The following is a 17,252-nucleotide window of genomic DNA, read 5'->3' on the forward strand; positions in this document are numbered from 1 at the left end:
AATTCAGTAGATTCACATAATCCCCATCTCATAAAACAAAATTAAAACAAAATGGTTGAGACGACTGGGAGAAAGTGTGAGGAAGAGAGGACTCAACTAAACCTCAAATATTCACTTTTCAAAAGACTAACACACCAAAATAGAAAATCAATCTCAGACACATACACACAGACCTTCAATGGCTTCTCTGGTCGGCGGCGGCGGTGGTTGGCTGGGACTGCTCTTGATGGTATGGTGGTTGGGTCGTCGGATTCGTCAAGCCGAACCGGAGATGGAGAAACCACGGTGATTTTTGGCAGGAGATTCGGAGATGGAGCTGAACGTACCGGTGGCGGGCTCGCGTGGATTATTTCACGGTGGGGTTGAGGGAGGAGATGGAGAGAGGGAGGGAAAGATTTGGGGAAGAAAATGGCTCGGTTCTTTGGATTTCAACGTTGTTTTTCAATTTTATTATTATTTTTTTTTTAATTTTAAATGAGGGCTGACGTGGCGTGGTGCCACATCAGCAGTGATGGACGCATGCTAGACGGATAGAATTACTCAGGAATGAGTAATGCTATATATGTATTTATATACAACTTTATTTTTCTTATATATATATATTTAAATATGACACAGCTTTTAAAATTATTATCATATCAAAATTTAATAACGACTCATTCTAAACCCAAGCCGTGATTTGAATTTGCCCAAATATTATTTACCTTTGATCATCTTTGAACTCTTAATATGAATGTGCATGATATGGGTATAAAATGATGTTCTCATTAGGGTTGGCAATTTCTTATACGACTCGCTAATTTAACCTGAACACAATACAAAGTTATATGGTTATGGTTTAGGCTAAATGGGTTAACCCGTTTAGTGACACGTATATAAATGAGTTAACCCGTTAACAACCCGATTAGCTAAACGGTTGACCCGTCAACCCGTTTAGCTAATTAGGTCGACGGATCTTCAGGTTGACCTAAATCCGACACAATAGTTTGTTTTGTCAACCCTACTTCTCGTGCTATTTTCATCCCTTTTTTATTTATGCTTTGTTTATGTTGTCATTTTTCTTTTTCAAATCTTGGCTGCTAATTAACTAGGGATTAAGGCAAATAGCAAATGCTCAACGTTATATTTTTAAAAGGTAAATAAATAAAATAAAATAAATAAAGTGTGGGAGGGAGCAAAATTGCAAATTGCAACCAAATATATTTCATGAAAAGACAAGATGGGTCCCAACTTAGATTTACAAATAATTGCCGCTAATTAACTACCAATTCCTCAATCAGTGCTCCTAATGACCTATATGATGACCCATTTTCCATCACAGCCATCTTACTTTTCTTGCTCATTTCCTTCACCTTTTCCCTCACCTCATTTTCACCATCCATTAAACGCTTTATTCCTCTCTCAACCTCCTCTGCCAGCACCAAATCACCTCCCTCCTTATAATCCAACGAAATCTCAACCGCCAATCCCAATTCCTTCACCATCTCAAAGGCATTCATTTGTTGCTCCGCGTAAAGCGGCCACGTGGCAATCGGTATGCTGTGCCACAAGCTTTCCAAGATTGAATTCCACCCACAATGCGACACGAACCCTCCGATTGCCTTGTGGGCCAGGATTGTCACTTGCGGGACCAACCCGCAGACCAATCCAATCCCAGCCGTACGTTCCAAGAACCCATCCGGTAAAACCTCCTCGAGATTTGCATACTCACTCGGAAGATGTAATTGGGCCTTTGGTTTATCGCGCAAGGCCCACAGGAACCGAAGTCTGGCCCGTTCAAGCCCAAATGCTATCTCTCTCACTTGGGACCCACTGAGACTTCCCATACTACCAAAGCACAAAAACACCACCGATGATGGAGGCTGGTCATCTAGCCACCTCATAATATGCTCATGGTGGGCCTGGTCTGGATGCCATTGGGCCGGCCCAGCAAGGTCCAGAATCGGTCCAACAGGGTAAACCTGTGGCAATTGGCTTGTGGAGACGGAGTTAAGCGCGTAAGGCTCAAGCTCTATGAATGTGTTTACAATTATACCCTTCGTTTCTGCGTACCTGCGTGCATTTTGCAGAAACGAAGCGTACCCATCTCGCTTCAGGGCCGACGGAGGCAAAACGCTTGGAGGAACGGGATTCACAAACGCCGGGATGACTAACTGGGTTTCCAACTTGGCCAGGTCGGCGGTGAGTTGGATGCCTAAAACGGGAAGATGAAGCATGAAGCTGAGAAAAGCCGCCGGAGAAGCAAAGAAAAGGTAGCAAGCGAGGTTGAGCTCCTTGGCTACATCAATCATGGAAGTACAAAACATGTCAACGAATAACCCGGCGACTCGTCGAACGGGCGAGTCGGAGTGTGACTCGGTTGCCATGAGGTCGGTGATCGCGTGCTTTACGTGCGATCTGTGTTTTTCTATGAGACAGCACATGAAGCCGATGGAAGAATCGAAATGATCGGGTGAGGGCAGATCCTCCACAGCAGGGAGGTGGAGGAATCGGATGGTGTTGGCGGCGGGTGAGGCGGCGCGTGATTGGACGTAGGTGCTGACGAGGGGTCTTTGGGGCATGGTGATGATGAGTACGGTTGCAGAAAACCGACGGTCGTGATCGATGAGGCGCTGCGCAAACTCAACAACTGGGACGAGGTTTCCGAACCCTGGGGTTGAAATGAACACCACCTCATATTTTCTCGCTGCCATGGCTAGCTTTCTTTGAGCTTTTTTCTTTCTCTGTTTTTTTGGCTTATATGTTTATCAAGAAAAGGCACATGTGATGGACATGATCAGGTGGTCCGTATTGACATTATTTATAGAAATGGGAATCCATAAACAAACCCATGATGAAGACCAGACCACCTCGAATTTACTAATATATAGTATGGCGCCGTATGGACTCATTGTTTTGGCCTATATATATATATATATATATATGAATTAATGGCTCGCTGCTTTATCTTTTTCTGAAACGTGTGGACTTGGTTTTCTATCACTTTATAGTAATGGAATTTGACTGAAAAATACACACTTGCTCTCACCAACCGGCAACACACACATATATATGTAACAATAAAAATTAGTACTTATTAAATTAATCACATTATCTCAATTATTGAACAGTCATATAATCATATATGAATAATAAGAAATGCTATACATCACCCTATAATATAAGCATATGAATTTTGTTTTTGTTTTTATTTTTTTTTAATTAGTTAATTTATTTTTATTTTATAGATGAGTTAAAAACTACCATAGCATAACAAAACAAAAGATCGATTGAAGAAAGTTAGAGGAACTACACCAAAAATTAACAAAATAACACTATTTATACAGTAATTCATTCTACAATTTTGGAGAAAATCTTTAAGATAGGAGGAGGATACGCTATACAAGCGGTGCATTGTAGCGGCGTAGAGTAGAAAATTGTGAATTCCATAAATACCCCCCAAAAAGTTATTAATTAACTTCAAACTATCTGCAGAATAATCTACAAATTAAGGCTAAAAGATATAGATGGGTGGGGTTTGGCCATTGCCATTTCTTTTTTATATTATTTAATCCTTTATTTTTATTTTTTTTAATTTCTTTTCTTTTCCCTCCACATCGATTCCACGACGGAGTGGAAATTGTATTAGGGTTGAGCATAGATGACTGTTCAAAAGTGCTCTTATGCAGAACCGCATTCCCTTTCCCTGTGTATAGCATAGAAAAACAAAAATCCAGATAACCTTCTCTCTCTCTCTCTCTCTCTCTCTCTCTCTCTCTCTCTCTCTCTCTATATATATATATATATATATATATATAGTACACTTTTGCGGATTTTTTATATTATAGTACCCTTTTGCGGATTTTTTATTTTATTTTTCCTCTATTTCAGTTTAATTTTTAAGTTTTTATTTTTTACAATTAGCTCTTTTATGTTTTCATTTAGTTTTAAACAAGTCTTTTTTAGTTAACTTACTGTCCAATTAATTAACAGCATTTCACGTTAGATTAATCGATTAATGACACAGTGCTTTAGAGTTTAGAAGCATGCACTTTGCACGTACACACGAGCCATGGGCTTATTTTTTAATAGTTATAAACTGCTCTTATAATTCTATAAATGATAGTATTCTTCAAAAAATCAATTAATACAGTTTTTTTGCTTTTTTCCTCTTCTTCATTGTTGTAACACAATTTATTATTCAAATTAGTGTTCAAAATTTGCTATTTGTATCCTATTGATAAATTGCTATATTCCATTGATTTGCAAAACTTATTGTATAAGTATGAGACAATATTTATCTAAAGAAGAATATTCATATTTGCCTTATTGTCTATGAGTCCAGACATTCCCATACAGATTTTTATTCTACTTTCTTTAATTATGTAGTTCCTAGACTTTTATTTTATAACAAATAATGTTATAAATAGGACGTACATCCATCTCAAATTTAATGATGAGTTTAAAAGCCACATCACTTTTGAGAGATAAAAGAAAGACATGAGTCTTACTAGGGATATACATACAGGTAGATATTAACCACATGCATCCGCTATCCACATCTATTTGCTATCCGCACATGCGGATATGGATAACAAAAATTACTATCTGCGAGTGCAATTGCGGATAACGAGTTTGGCCCTTTATATATATATATTACACTAATGAATGTGTAATATTTATACAACTTATGTTTTTTATGTTATGAATTTATAATATTATTTTATTTATGTTGAATTTGTAATTTATGTTTTTTTTTATGTTTGCTGGCTTGATTGTTATGCTCATTGAATCATGGATAAAAAAAAATAAGGGTGTTTCTTGTTAGCATTGATTACCATGGATATTTTGAGGTCATATCCATCAGACCATCATTCCTATTTTTTTTTTTTAGGTTCTACATATTTTTTGTGTTGCATTATATTTTTAAAACAAGTCTAAAAAACTAAAACTCAGTCAAAATTATTTTTAAAAGAGTTTAAAATTGGCTCATTACCTATTTGCAGATAGCCGATAATTACTGCACTTGATAACTGCAATAATCGTGTTGATGCAGATAGTAAAAAAAAGTATGTGAATGTAGATACAAATATTTAAAAATAGTATCCGCATTTTGTGAATGTTGTAAATAATCGCGCGAATATCCACGTATACACCCTTAAGTCTTGTTTATAGCAATTACTCCATGCCTGTTACAATATTAATAGCATCTCTTTTCTTTCATTCTAAGTCTTGCTTGGCAATTTTGATTTTAATTTGTTCAAATAACATTCACGATTCAACATCTTTTAGAAATTAGTTAATTAATATATATATGAATGATCGTCAAGATGTATAAAATGATTTTCTCATGCTACTTTCATAGATTTATACTTAGTTCTTTGTTTAATCTATCATTTTAAAAAACACATGCGGTCGATCGTCATGCTTTACGTACATGCAAGCGTACTAATAGTTTAATGTAGTGCATTATTATTTATTTTTCAAAGGTGTCATCATTTAAAAAAAAAAAAAAACCTAAAGATGCCAATTTTGTGGGAAGAGCCTGCATCATATGATGTCCATCCCTACTTCCTTGATTATTGACCTTCTAAAATGGCCAATAATCAAAGGGACATCCTAAAAAACCACTAAAACTCAATCACAATAGTCATGTATTTTTGTAGTGTTATCCGAAAGATAATTGGAGTCCAATAATAAAAGCTAAAGTTTTTGATGGCATTCGAAATTACATCTTGTATGGCATGTTCTAAGAGCCATCCACGTGAGTATAATGTCATTGTTGCACTCCAACAATATTTTCTCAACGTAACTTTACCGCTACTCAAATCCATAACCCTGACTCTGATACCATTTGTAATGTTGGATCGAGCATTTGACCATTTCATTTAGAAAATCAATTGGTGTTTAATGAAGAAAGCACAAGCCTTTTATAGCATTCAAAATTAAACCCCACAAGGCATGTTCTAACTTCTAAGAATCATTCACGTGAGTAGAACGACACCGGTGCAACCCAACATATGATATTATATTAAAACAGGACTTTCAAATGCAGCTGAACTTGCAAATTGATACTATTCGGCGTATTCGCTCTCTTATTTTAGTGTCTATTTAGCTTTGATCGGTGTGTAATTAATAAGAATATACTTACAAATCAAAGAATGAGAAAACTTACGTACTCTTTTATATATCTATTATATTGTCTTATTATTATTAATTATAAAAGCCAACATGTTAGAGTGAGCCAATCGTATTAGTGAAAAGGCAAGCCATCTATATATGGCTCTATGAAAAACCTGAAGGTTACTTGACATTCCCCACCCACCCCCCAAATATTGAAATTATTCCAATGGCATACTATCCCCCACCCCTCCCTAAAAAAAAAAGTTTGATTATATACATATTCGAATCGAATTATTCCAATGACATGATAAACCTATATATGCTCAACGGACAATAGAGAATGACTGATTCCAGCACGGACGTACACATTTCTTGGAAATTAAAGAACTTTTTAAGACCACTTACACCAAAGTTGTTCTTGGAATTAATGCTTGAAGCCTTCCTTACACCAAGTTTTTTTGTGACCTTTTTCCCCTATTCTGTTGATTCATCTTCGACTTTTTTCTTTTATTCAGTGAAGAATTAACTCGAACCAACAAATAAGCGCAACATTCATGAAATTTAGCGAAAGCCAAATGATCGATCTATCCAAATAAATGGAGAATATTAGAGAAGGAGTGATAGGACAGTAAAAAAAAAATAAACAAATTAAAAGGAGACCCACGTTAAAATAGATAGAAAAAACAAAAACAAAATATCACATCGCTCTGAAAGTGAGAGTGAGAGAGAGAGAGAGAGAGGTTGCTTGTAGGAAACACTTCCCTAATATGATCGATTAAGCTTTTTCCGAATGTGGAGGTTTCTTGAAGGAAGACAAGGATTTCCCAATGTAAAGAGCACACTTTTTCCATTTTTGAAGGGTTAACTCTGAGACAAGTGATAAAGACTAAAAGCATTGACAAATACAAGACATGGCGATTGTTTCTGACTCAGATTTGCTTCCCTTAACAAAACTAAACTAAAGCCAATGGGCATGCAAAAAGAGAAAGAGAAAGGAGGAGTGAGTAGTCAGACATAGAAGTGCTAAGACAGGTTCTTTACAGGCAGTACTGAATTATAAAAGAATTGAATCTGAGAGTTCTGAATCTTCAAAAGCTTTTTGTAGTTCACGCCAAGCTGTGAAAAAAACCCATCAATGAGATTTCGGATTGGACGTGTGATCTGACAAACTGTGTGTGTCATATATATATACACACTGCTTTAGGAAATGATGCTTCAACTCTCAGCTCCCAACTCTCAACTCTCAACTCTCAGCTCCTAACTCTCAACTCCAATAATTATATCCCATAAAAAAAATATGAAATAATAATAAGAAGTTTAAGAACAATAACATTTATTGTTTAGAGTTTAGAAGGTTTGATATTCTATCATAGGAGGGTTAATTAAGTAACATTTGTTTAGAGTTTAATTAGATTGATCACAAAGTAAGCTTCTTTTGTAGTATATTATAACTTGTTAAGTGTTTTTATGTATATACTATATATATAGTATGTTAAGTTTGGTGAATTGTATTGCTTAGGAAAAAAATAATAATTCCATTCAAAGTCAATTATTGCACCGCTAATTTTACTAAATTGTGAGTTTCATAGTTTGGTTCTTTTGTCTTTTTCTTTTTTTTGAAAAATACACATACATTACCCGTATTGAACTATCACGCAATTTGTAATGTTCTCTCCAAATTATCGAAAAATTGTAATGTGCCCCGTTTGTCCTCACAAAAAGACAAAAATATCCTTATAAATTTGAGGAAAATTAAAATAACAATATTGAAAGTGCGAGTTGAGTATGGCCAACAAATAAAAATTCATTAGGATCAGTAACTCCATCAACATATTGCACACATTACAGATCTTATTGATCAAGACACTAGAGTTTGGAATTCGACTCTAGTACGAGAGTTGTTTGGAGAGGTCAATGCCAACATCACTTGCCAGATTCCTCTCGAATCGAATAATAGTTGTGGCAAGACAGATTTGGAGTGCCTCCATTAACGGGGAGTTAGTGCCAAGTGATTACCGCTTACAAATAGATAAGATAGCATTAGCAAAAGGGGAATGTTCAAGCAAGTGACAACATAGTTTGCTATAAAAGCATCTTTGGAAAATGCAAGTGCATCATGCTGTTAAGGTATTTATGTTGAGGGCTTGCATAAATGCATTATCGACCAAAGCAAATATGTTCAAAAGGAAAATCATGGAAGACCCTCTATGCCCATTATGTGGATTCGTGGTAGAGACTACATGACACATTTTGTGGGGTTGAGGAGCTGCCAAGGATGTATTGAGCATGTGTGGTAGGAAGATCCAAAAAAAAAAATGTATAGAGCATGAGGATTTTGTGATCATTGTAGAGACCCTCCAACAGGAATTGGAGCCTAACGACTTGGAGCTCATGGCAGTGATGGCACAGAACTTATGGCTACGTCGGAATGTTGTTGTCCATTGGGGACTTCTCAACCACGCTACCCTACTCGTAAGTAAAGCTTCAAACTCCCTCGCAGCTTTTCATAATGCTAATTCCCGACAGCAAACTAGGACAGAAAATGATCATAATATGAACCTCAGATGGCAAGGCCCTAGCTATGGGAGGGTTTGTGAAGGTCAATTGAGATGCAGTTGTGAATAAATGTAACCGGAAGATGGGTATTAATTGGGACCATAATTCGAGATTGTCAGGGTGAGGTATTTGCTTCTTTGTCTAGTTCCAATGATTATATTACTGACCCTGTTATTGGTAAAGCCACAGCTGCTTGGAGAGCCACTATATTTTGTAGTGAGTTGGGGCACCAACGAGTAGAGTAGGAAGGTGACGCTCTTCAAGTAGTGTAGACTTTGCGAAAAGAAGATAGTAATTGGAGCAAAAATAGCCATCCAACTGAGGAGGCTCGTGGGGTCTTAAGCTATCTCTAATAATGAAAAGTTACTCGTGTAAGAGAAATCATTAAGGGGCCGGCCCATCAATCTTGCAAATGAAGCGCTCTTTTTTAGCGATGAGCATATTTTCCTTGAAAAAGTTTTCTATTATATTGTTGATGAGCATTGTGCTTAATTTGTTTTCATTAATATATTATGCTCAACCACTTTTTTCTTTTTTTTTTTCAAAGAAAGAAAAAACGTATGTTTTTCCTTGGTAGCAAGTTATGAAAAAATCCTTAAAAAGTAATATATTACAAGTTGAAGAAAACAAGCGCCTAGAACAAGACATTCTCGTTGTGTAAAGAACATTATGTTTCTTAAAATAATAACCCTAAGGAATAAGGATACTCGGGAAACAAAATAGTGTTATTGAAATAGGTTATTTCTGTCGTTTTTTGTTTTTTGTTTATGATTATTTTTGTGTCCATCTATAAGATAGACTTTCTAGCTAGTCACAACGTTAACATTTATTTAAGTCAGGTTTAGAGGTTGACCAGTCACAATTCAATCAAGTCAACTTCATTGGTCATAAAAAGATACCGATCGAGTCCTGGCCTCAAGGCTCATAACTATTAACAGAGATCAGTTGAAATGAATGTTGCTTTCTATTCCTTTTTATTCTCTTCGATCTATAATTCCTACAGCTTCAGGCTTCTAACTTTTAGTCAACAATTTTTTATTTTCTTTATTTTTTTTTTGAAGTATTTTATTTGGACCAGCAGACTTTTTCTCATTTTTGGCTCGCCAAACTATTCACCAGACAACCACGAGATTTTTGATTTCATGCTAAACCTGTGATCTAATAATAATGGTTAAGTCATAAATTATTTTAAAATTTTAAGTCAGTAAAAAAAAATTATTTAATATACATTCTAATAATAATAGCTAACAGTGCACCACATACTTAATTATGAATTAGATATTTGTATGCTAGTATATTGATTAATTAAATAGGTGATAATTAATAGCATATATAAAATATTTAATTACATTCTATCACATGTTTACTTAATGACTAATATGGTTAGAAATCACATTTTTATTCTCGTCAACTATATAACCTTAGTTATAACATGGTTTTTACATTGACGCGTCTTCATTTCCTATATTACTACACGATTAATTGTTTCATTATCAATTGTACGTCTTGAATGCATCTTTCCAGTTAAAAAAATAAGGAATACATCTTTCTGAGATTGTTATCACCCAAGTTGTTATTCATAATATGATCTCCTATATATAAGACATTGGCTTGTTCACCAGGCACCACATTCGTTCTTCTTTTTTTTTTAAGCATCATTCACCACACCAGTGCATTCAATATCGATGAAAATGCATGCCATCTCAACCATTTCAGACAATCGAAAATATTATATACTTTAATATATATAGAGACACACACGGTTGGGCATATATTCTTGGGATCATATAGCATATAGCCACTTAGGAATCTTTTTCAAGGCATCAAAACAGACAAGCAGAACGCCCAAAGGGCTCCCATGATACGTTGTAAGGAATTAAGATATATATATATATATATATATATATATAATATGTCAATTGGGTAAGGAGAGTAAAAATATCTGCAGTGACAATTATTGGGAGGCGCAAAAAGATCCCAGGCATTGGCAGTATATGAACGCGTGCTGCCACTCCTTGAAGATAGACTTGAAGTTTTATATTTACACATCAATAATATTATATCTATACAGTTCATGGGGGGATTCTGAATTTGTTGTCCTTCCGCGCCTTAAGATGATCACCGCCTGACAGCAATGAAAAAATCTCCACTGTTTGCTTTTGTTCACGTTTGCATTAGATATTCTTCATGTTGCTTTGTTCCTTCAATTTGTGAGAGTTTGAGCTGGTGCATACAATTTGTGTCGTGTTAATGATCAGTGGAAGGACACTCGTATTGGCACTTTATCTCTCTCTGCTATCTGCTATCTGTCCTTCCTCGGCCTTGACATAACAACACTGAAATGATAGATGCATCAATCAGAATCACTGCCATTAATTTTATCATCACTGGAAGAAACATCACAAAAGAAACCAAAGAGAAATTAGAAAACTAGACCAACCCCTCTTATATAAACACTTGTCCGACCCCATCGAAGCAAAACCATCCAAGACCAACCAAACTTCATGTTCGATCTAGTTGTCTTTTATGACCATCTTCCTCTTCAACTTCTCTCTCCAACCCCACTAATGATGAGAAATCTTGTTTTTTTGTTTCTCAACGCGTTGCCTTCTTAAGACCCACCTGAGATTTCTATTTTTATGTTGCCTTCCCAAAGCCTTGAGCAAAACATTTCAGCCAGCCATGCGCGCGCCTTAATTTCTCTCTGGGTAAAACTCTACTTTTTTTTTTTTTTTTTTAATTGTTTCCACTGAAAAACAATACATATGGAAGCTTTTCACCCTTCTATGACCTTACCCTTTTCCTACACTTTCGCTACTACAATCACTGGAAGTGGAAGTAGTAGTACTAGTAACACTGCAAACACTATCACCACTCCATGGATGGACAGAAGGATATGGAGTAAACTCCCACAGAGGCTGCTCGATCGTGTGCTTGCTTTTCTTCCACCACCAGCCTTCTTCCGCGCACGTGCTGTATGCAAGAGATGGTATGCTCTCTTGTTTTCTGACACCTTTCTTGAAATATATCTCCAAATATCTCCTCGCCACAATTGGTTCCTATTCTTCAAGCACAAAACTCTCAAAAGCTACATATATAGGAACAGTAGTGGCGGTGGAGATCATGGTGACAATATTATTGCACCTTGTGAAGGATATCTCTTTGACCCTTATGATATCACATGGTACCGGCTTTCCTTTGCTTTGGTCCCCGCCGGTTTCTCTCCGGCTTCTTCCTCTGGTGGCTTGGTTTGCTGGGTTTCCGACGAGGCCGGTCCAAAAAGTATAATCCTATGCAACCCGGTTCTTGGCTCTCTAACTCAACTGCCTCCCACTCTAAGACCTCGGCTCTTTCCTTCTATTGGCTTGACTGTTAGCCCTTCGTCAATAGACGTCATTATCGCCGGCGATGACATGATTTCTCCTTACGCCGTCAAGAATCTGACGGCGGAGAACTTTCATATTGATGGGGGTGGGTTTTACTCAATATGGGGAACGACTTCTTCTCTCCCGAGGCTTTGTAGCCTTGAGTCAGGCAGAATGGTTTACGTGGGAGAAAAATTCTACTGCATGAACTACAGCCCGTTTAGCGTTTTAGCTCATGATGTCACAACAAATGCATGGTGCAAGATTCAAGCTCCCATGCGCAGATTTCTACGATCGCCAAGCTTGGTTGAGAGCAAGGGAAATCTTCTGTTAGTCGCGGCGGTCGAGAAAAGCAAGCTGAATGTTCCGAAGAGCTTCAGGCTTTGGAGCTTGCAAGCTTGCGGAACTACGTGGGTGGAAGTTGAAAGAATGCCGCAGCAACTGTATCTTCAGTTTGAGGAGCTGGAAGGTGGAAATGGGTTTGATTGTGTCGGGCATGGGGAGTTTGTTGTGATTATGATTCGAGGGTCGTCCGACAAGGCTTTGCTGTTGGATGTTTTTCGGAAAATTTGGCAGTGGATTCCTCCATGTCCGTACTCTCAAGGTGGCAGCGGCGATGGACGAGGTGGCGAGTTGCATGGTTTTGCTTATGAGCCTAGACTCGCTACGCCGGTCACCGGACTCCTGGACCAGCTGACCACCATCCCGTTTCAGCCTTTCAGTGGTTAATTAATTAGTAGTAGCTAGGCAAAGCAATGGTTGCTTGCATGCACTGTTTGTTGTAGGTGTAGTAAATGTATGAGGGAGTTCATTAATCTGCTTTTTGGATGTTTTAAGTGAATTAATCTACATGTTTAGTCTACTGTTATGTATTAATGCCCTCACTCTATTTATGTCTCTATCCATGCATGCTTGAATTTCAAGCTTGGTTGATAGTTTAACAAGAACTGGATCGGACTCACTGGAAGATTAATTTGCCAGTTCGTAAGTGAAAACGAGCCAAAATTATAAAGAAATAAGCTCTACGTAATCTTGATACGCATTTCTTTGTAAAAGATTTAATACTTCTAACATTTCTTAATAAGTAATACAAATGCATCTTTTATACATTTTTATACAATTAAATTTTAAATTTACTATTAAAATTTATGGGATGCAGTGTGAGTCGATCTCATAAATTAAATTGTGAATTTGAACATGATATGTACTTACATATGAGAGATATGTTAAAGATGTGTTAATTTATATAATTTTCATTTCTCCTTCTCAAGTATGCGTGCTTTTGCAATCATATTAATTTAAAAAATTTACAATGTATTCCAACAATTTTTTTTCTTTCAATTTCACACCTCTATTAAGATTTTACCTATTAAATTCTATTGGAGGAGAACTGAAAAAAAAAAAAAATAATAGAACATTGACACAGCCGTAGAACATTTAGTTTGGTTTTTGTTTTACATTTTTTTTTAAAACAAAATTAATTAAGAATAAATTTGTAATTTTATAAATTTACATAGTTATAAGAATCATGTTGATCGAATATAAAGGGCGTCTACATGGCACGCCCCTAATTAGTATTCAAGCCAAACACTTCAGTTATATTAAATGGGTTGAGATAAGGAATTGGGAAAATTAAAGTACAACACTTTTAATTTTGAGAAATACTAGAGGTACCAAATCTTTTACCAAGAGATGGGTACCAAGATGATGTGGAGCTTATTCGTTGGTATCTGTAGCATTTATTTTTATTAATTGTTTTGATTATCTCTAATGAATAAGCTCAACATCATCTTGGTACCCATTTCTTGGTAAAAAATTTGGTACCTCTAGCAGTTCTCTTTAATTTTTCCTGTCCTTTTAGACTGTGAATTTTGTAAATATTACTTCAATACTTTTTGGTAGCGTATTCCACCGCCAAGAAGAAGAGACTTCTTAAAGAATTACGTGAAACATTAATATTTGATCGCAGTGCAGATAAGGCACTGCTCTATTTCGCTATGCATGGCAATTTTATTTCTTACATGCAAAACATTTTATCTATTTACGGTTTGATTTAACCTTTTAAGATATATTTTTATAAATTTTACATATATACAAGGAACATTTTATCTATTTACGATTTGATTTAACCATAAATCTTAAAAATAATATTAAATTAAAAGAAAAAAAAAATGTTGAAATATCGAACATTTTTTCTAAAAACTTTTGTTAATTAGTTTCTGGACACTGGACAGTGTATAAATACTGTTCTTAGTTACAGTCAGACCAAACATCTCGCCCAACGTTAACTAAATCCAGTTTGGCAAAAATCCCAATTGTTCCGATATTCCTTTTGGGCTTTTCTTTTTGTGTTCGATCTGGGGAAGTGGGTTTGATCACATGCGTGTCAGAGCTAAATTTAGGGATCCCAACAGAGGCTTTAATTTACGGAGAAAAGTTGAAAACGATGAAGAATGGCTGCCGTAATATTGTACGGATCCCAACACACAGGCTAGACGTTCCAGCTTCAGGCCGCCTGTTGAGTTTGGCTCTTAGGCCCCTCAGGCCTCATGAATCATGATAACAACGCGTTATGGTATTAAAATTTGTTCCGATTGATTCCGCATAAAATGTTTTTGGCAAAATATTTTTGGTATTTTTTTTTTTTTTTTAATTTATGATTCGTGAGAACTAAAATAATAATTAACGAAAATCATTTTCAGTTTGATCGTAAACGTAAAAGCCTCTTTAATTATTGAAAACTGTTTTAAATAATTTTTTGAAATTAAACTCTTCATTTTTGCGGGCACGTTTATGGTAATCCGCTACTGTCGGTTATTGGAGTTTGTTAGTAGCCCGAATCTACCATTGAAGGTCCCCGAATTTTGATATCCGATCGCCGGATTCTGAAATCCAACCAGTTTTGCAGGAATCCAATAAAAATGACAGGATTTCGGCGAAAGTCGCTGGACTCCGGCCAAGCCAGATTCTTACGAAACTGGCCGGAATCCGGTGAAAGTGGCATGAATACTGCCGGCCAGTTATGGAATCTCGTCAACGATTATTTTTTGCAGTTGGTATTTTTTTGTACGAACCAAACGGCGGAAAATACTTTTCAGGAAAATCATTTTTTTTTTCTTCTGCAAAATGAGTTCGTTGAAATTATTTTACTACGAAAACATTTTACGTCCAAACAAACGGAGCATATATAAGAAAAAATATCTCATGAAAAGTTATTTTGGCTCTAGCTTATTTTAGGGTGTGAGTGATTTAATTAAATAAGGATAGTTGTAGTTATCTAACTAAGTCAATCTTTTAATTATTTACAGCATTATAGTGCATTAGTCATTTAGTATAAGGTTTCTATTATTAATTGTAGGAGTTTATTCCTTTCAAAAAAAAAATTGTAGGAGTTTATCTTAAAGTCTTTTAGTTTGATTCAGTTTGAATTATGTAATCATGTAGTCCCATATTCAAAGGGTGGTCAATTAATAAAGAGATAGGAAAAATTAATCTCAAGCATGGTGTTTGAAAATGTCTAGATTTTCTTAGAATCTAAAATGTCTAAGTTTCCTCAGAATCTAAGGTCTAGGTTCCCTCAGAATGGATTAGGATCCTCCATAATTTTAAAATTATGTGAATTTAGACTATTTTTACATCGAACGACGTGCAAAATGCTACATATTAAATATATGACATGTTACTGAGGCAACAAAAAAAATAATATTTCTAAAATGGTTTTTAAAGATACGTTTTTTCTTTACTAAACTAAAAGACAATTTTTTTAATAATTAAAAAAAAAAAAACTAAAAGACAGATTTTTGCTCAAAACTTATCTACAATATAAAGTGTAGGAACTTGATAAAAATATACTCAATTCTCATTATTAACATATCACATTTTTAATCGATAGCATTTTTCATGCCGTTTGATGTATGAAACAACCTATATTAACATAATTTGAGAATCTACAATTTTAAAGATAAGAACATCTTCACCACCGGATGTTTTAAAAACAAGATATGTTATTTACACGTCACCTTGGTGTAAATCAAGTAAACATCAAGACACATTAAGTGTAGGACCCATGTATGTGAGTCACACATATATGAAACACACATGCATGGGTCTCACACCCCATATGTCTAGGTGTATAGGCTTCGTTTGGTTCGTGGAATATCCATTATATTAGGAAAATGAATAGCTATTCCTAGGAATAGAAAATGGTGGAATGAAATGGTTATTCCTATTATTTTGTTTTGTAATAACTCACACATTTTAATTGGAATTCAAAAAAAAAAATTACTAAAAAAATCATACATTATAATATTATTTTTTTTTACAAAAAATCAAACTAAAACAAAAAAAACAAAATTGAAATAAACTGGTGGGTGACCGGCCACCCACCGTTGAATCGGAGGTTGCCGCAACCACACCTGAGTGGCCTTCGAGGGTGGCCGTGGCCACCCTCGATGGACTAGGGGGGTGGCCGACCACCCCTGATGAGAATCGAGGGTGGCCTGTGCCACCCCCAGTTGCTCCAGGGGTGGTCGCACCACCCCTGGCCCTCCATAGTGGCTGGCCGACCACACATTGGGGTGGTCAGCCAACCACTTTAAGGTTTAGTTTTTTTTTTTTCCTCTTTTATTTTTTAATTTTTATTAAAAAAAAAGATTTGAAATAAAATAAAAAATAAGTTTTTTTATTATTATTATTATTGGAAAATGTAGTATTTACCCCAATAGCTATTCAATAGGTATTCCTCTTCGTAAGGAAATATCTATTCTATGGAATAGACCCCCTACCAAATTAAAGAATAGTTATTCCTAAGAAATAATCATTCCATTTTAAGGGCCTATTCCACGAATTAAACTGGGCCTTAATGTACACCGATATGATATAAAAGAATCATTAGCCTTTTAAAACTTCTGCTGTATTTATTTAGTTCATACCGAGTAAAAAATTACATTTAATATCTTCTAGTTGTTGATCTTCTTGGTATCTATAACATTTTTTTTTTTTTATAAGTTACTTTTAGGAAAACACTTTTAACTTATGTATTATTTTTTAAGGAAAAGTACACATATCTCTCTCAAACTACCACTCAATTGTCAATGCACCATCCAAACTACTAATTGTGTCAATGTTCCTTCTCAAATTACAAAAAAAAATGTCAATATCCCTCCAAAGACTAACAAAAAGATAAAAATGACCATAAATTTTTTTTAAATAAGACAAAAATATCCTTAT

General features: G+C 35.5%; 2 protein-coding genes and 1 long non-coding RNA gene across 3 annotated transcripts; 2 read left to right on the plus strand and 1 right to left on the minus strand.

The window, feature by feature from the left end:
* Nucleotides 1-1,171: 1,171 nt before the first annotated feature.
* On the minus strand, nucleotides 1,172-2,798 carry LOC133868690 (UDP-glycosyltransferase 43-like). Its single transcript, XM_062305665.1, has one exon. It carries the CDS (start codon nucleotides 2,691-2,693, stop codon nucleotides 1,254-1,256), a length of 1,440 nt encoding a protein of 479 aa, XP_062161649.1. The 5' UTR covers nucleotides 2,694-2,798; the 3' UTR covers nucleotides 1,172-1,253.
* Nucleotides 2,799-8,283: 5,485 nt separating this feature from the next.
* Nucleotides 8,284-9,125, plus strand: LOC133867835 (uncharacterized). Its single transcript, XR_009900206.1, has 2 exons — nucleotides 8,284-8,574; nucleotides 8,667-9,125. It is a non-coding gene; the product is annotated as an uncharacterized LOC133867835 (long non-coding RNA).
* Nucleotides 9,126-10,741: 1,616 nt separating this feature from the next.
* LOC133869093 (protein UNUSUAL FLORAL ORGANS) lies at nucleotides 10,742-12,899 on the plus strand. Its single transcript, XM_062306063.1, has one exon. The coding sequence runs from the start codon at nucleotides 11,424-11,426 to the stop codon at nucleotides 12,750-12,752; it is 1,329 nt and encodes a 442-aa protein (XP_062162047.1). The 5' UTR covers nucleotides 10,742-11,423; the 3' UTR covers nucleotides 12,753-12,899.
* Nucleotides 12,900-17,252: the final 4,353 nt, after the last annotated feature.

The sequence above is a fragment of the Alnus glutinosa genome, chromosome 5, assembly GCF_958979055.1.
Source record: "Alnus glutinosa chromosome 5, dhAlnGlut1.1, whole genome shotgun sequence".
Lineage (NCBI taxonomy): Eukaryota > Viridiplantae > Streptophyta > Magnoliopsida > Fagales > Betulaceae > Alnus > Alnus glutinosa.